The 3263-nt window shown below is 33.3% G+C and overlaps 1 protein-coding gene across 1 annotated transcript; it reads right to left on the reverse strand.

Moving 5' to 3' along the window:
• Positions 1 to 1231: 1231 nt before the first annotated feature.
• Positions 1232 to 1895, reverse strand: Tsp_13243 (LIM/homeobox protein Lhx9). The gene is made up of 2 exons (XM_003367090.1): positions 1608 to 1895; positions 1232 to 1486 (listed from the first exon to the last, which is right to left on the reverse strand). Exons 1-2 carry the CDS (start codon positions 1893 to 1895, stop codon positions 1232 to 1234), a joined length of 543 nt encoding a protein of 180 aa, XP_003367138.1.
• Between the last annotated feature and the right edge of the window lie 1368 nt (positions 1896 to 3263).

Consider the following 3263-nt stretch of genomic DNA (forward strand, 5'->3'; position numbering starts at 1 on the left):
TACACTGAATGTTAAAGAACAAAAACATATTTTAACATTCTCATTATGGTGATGCATTATCAAATTTGCAAAAATTAACTGAAGAAAACTGAGATTCGGTTTTCGAATAAAACTGCGATGTATAAAAGGCATTTAAGTTGCAACAAGTTGTTGAATTATTGAAAGAGCGCAAGCGTTTCTCACAAATATGCATTCGAATAGGAAAGTTTTCAAGTCCAAATCAGGTACAGTAATTTAAAAGGCAAAAGGTTCTATTGCTATCGAAAATCAAATTTCAGCAATTATGCGATCAAATGTTGCAAAATTCAAATAAATAAACAAAAGTATATTTGCATTTTCTATGGATGATCATCCTTGTATACGAATAACAAAAAAATCATATAACTACAGTGACACTACAAATTAGAATTATTGAAAAAAAATTGTCATTTTGTTTAAACAATGATGAAAAAAAAGTCCGTATTGCTGTTAATTTAGCATCTATCTATCTATCTATCTATCTCTCTATTTGGGCAAGATTTCATCTCAATGATGGATAACAGCTTTCGCGTTCTGACTGAATGAAAATTAATTTAAGATTAAGCGCAGAATAAAAAAATGCAGACAGAATCTGCTCAGCTTGTTGAATTTGAATGAATAATCTGTTAAAAATAATTTCCACACAGGGATAGTTCATTTTCATATTTTCTTTTATAAACTGTATGTACGTACACTGCTTCCATTTATTCAGCTGGTGTACAACTTTGCTACAAATTCAAATTCACAGAAATTTGCTCGTGTAATATTTTCAAATTTATTTGTTACACATCACTTTCTTCTTTTTGTAATTTTTTCCTTTTGAACAAAAGACATCTTCAAAAACTTCTCATTCAACACAGCTTCAAATTTACAACAGCTAACAAGTGTACAAAACAACTGCATGCAGTTTGAAGAAAAGAGAGAGAGAGAGAGAGAGTGAGTGAGTAAGAAAAAGAGGGAAAAAACAAAAGATGAGGAGAAGAATCTCATGGTTCTTCCTGTTCAATTTTGCATGAGATGTTTGCTGAATGTTTGCAATTTGCAATGAAATGATTTGACTGATAAAGAGTGAAAAGAGGACAATAAAAGCATGAATGGACGATAGATAGATATGGACACAGAATGTGGACGACAAGTTGCGCTTGATACATGATATAATTTTTCAGTTATTGCTGTGGTTCTGAAATGGTTGCCGGGCACAGTGGAAATTTGCCTAACAAACTCCATTACTCAAGCCGATCGATTCCAAATTAGCGCATTTGTCAAACGCCAAATGCAGGGACCGTTTGGAGCACTGATCCGCCAAATCGTCCAGTATGGTCATCGACTGTTGATGAGAGCCCTTCCCTTCCGGTGTAGTTGATGGAGATGAGTTCGGCCTGCTCTTGCACGGACTCACGGGTTGGTCTATTGTTTCGTGCGATGTTACACTTCGACGATACTTTGCTCTTGCATTCTGAAACCACACCTACAACAAATAAAATTCCATTTCCCACCGTCCAATACGTAAGATTCTCATAATTGTTTTCCGTTTGTTGAAAACAAAAATTGATGTGAATGTAAAATAAAAGGAATTGTTCATAAAATACTTGCAATATTCTTTTAGTTAGTCCTGTTTTCTGGGCTAATTGTTTCAAATCTTTCGCGTCAGGATTGTGATTCATCTGGAAATAAGCTTTCATCGTTCTCAACTGCTGCTGCTTAAATGAAGTTCTCATGCGCTTGGGTCGCATAATCTGCATACCAGATGAACTATGACAACGGCTGTTTTCTTCTGATGATTTTTCTACACTGCAATCACTGTCAGCTAAAAAGTTCCACCAATAACAACAAATCATCCGAGTTGTTGCCGTGATTTTTAAACAAAAATTCTCCATCCCTCACTATATGAACTTTACAAAACAACATCAAATTATGGATAAATTATATATATATATATATATATATATATATATAGTTGGATGAATGCTCTAAGTGAGGCAAAATTTCATACAATTCATTCAGTCGTTGCAGTAAAATTTCGAATTACTGAACATACCTGCAATGCTTATATTATATGGATTTGTTCAAATTTTTTATACTCCATAATTTCAAAGCTCGAAAACAGTTAAATAATAAACAAAGCTACTAACAATAATTTCAATTTTGATATACAAATTCAGGAGGAGATAAATGAGAAACGGCATCTGTATATTCAATAAAACTGGCTTGCAGTTTGTGAACAGACAGAAAATACATAAAACTTTAACTGCTGCCAAATTGTATCCTGTTGTTTATACTTTATTCAATAAATAATAATATTCATTATTAAATACAAATTTTTTCTTTTAAAATTTCATCAACAGTCCAAATGGTAATTAATGGTGAAGTGGAAACATAATGTTTGCATGAAAAAATTTCTACTCCACCCCAAACGCCTTCTTTCTCCTGTCGATAAATCATTCTGTATCCGACTATTTGCTCCTGTAAGAACTGAGTCAACGTATGCTACAGCTGCACTAACAGAACGTGTGAACTGTTTAAAATTTGGCATTTCAAAATTCATCTGTTTGCATTGCTATTTTATTCTCAAAGAAAAGCAGATATGAAAATGATTCATCGTTCATTCACACATCATTGCTCATGTTGTAAAGCACTGCAAATTTTAGGTAAATGTTATTTATCAGTTATTGTTTAGATAAATAATACAATAATAAAAACAAGGATGTCGATCAAATAAGTGTTTATGCTTCAAAATCTGATATAGAATTCATTCAAGATCATGAATGCAGCGGTAATAACTTTTCAGCTTGCTTCAAAGATTCATACATTTTATCAATAGAATCGGACAACGGGAATTCAGCAGCATTTTGGGGCAGATGTCGGCATATACGATGAAAAGCTAATTTGAAAGTTATCAAAAATTCAACAGAGCAACATATGCCAGTAAAGTTTTGTTCTTCATCAGTATAATCATGAAGTTAAAATTTCGTCAGTGGAGGAATTAGAAACATGGATTCCAATTAAGCATAGTGTCACTTGCAATATCAGGCAATATCCATGAAGCAGCGGCATCCGCTGAAGGCGCCAATCAATTTGGTTAGATCATCACCATGGAAATGATTCGAACATGCAAGACTGAAATATTAAAAATCAGCAACAGAAATCAATAAAGGACTTATGACGACGCTGTAATTTGATTACTGTTGTATTTCGGTTAAATATCGTGGTCGCTGATCCGGAGATAAACGCTGCAACAATGTCGG

The sequence above is a fragment of the Trichinella spiralis genome (genome assembly GCF_000181795.1).
Source record: "Trichinella spiralis strain ISS 195 chromosome Unknown Scfld4843, whole genome shotgun sequence".
Taxonomy (NCBI): domain Eukaryota; kingdom Metazoa; phylum Nematoda; class Enoplea; order Trichinellida; family Trichinellidae; genus Trichinella; species Trichinella spiralis.

Bases quoted from the DNA above. Each gene is read 5' to 3' on its own strand.
- Tsp_13243 (XM_003367090.1), bottom strand. From the start codon at position 1,895: ATGGAGAATTTTTGTTTAAAAATCACGGCAACAACTCGGATGATTTGT. The intron at 1,487-1,607 runs GTATTTTATGAA...TATTTGTTGTAG, and splicing joins TAACTAAAAGAATATTGCAA to GTGTGGTTTCAGAATGCAAG.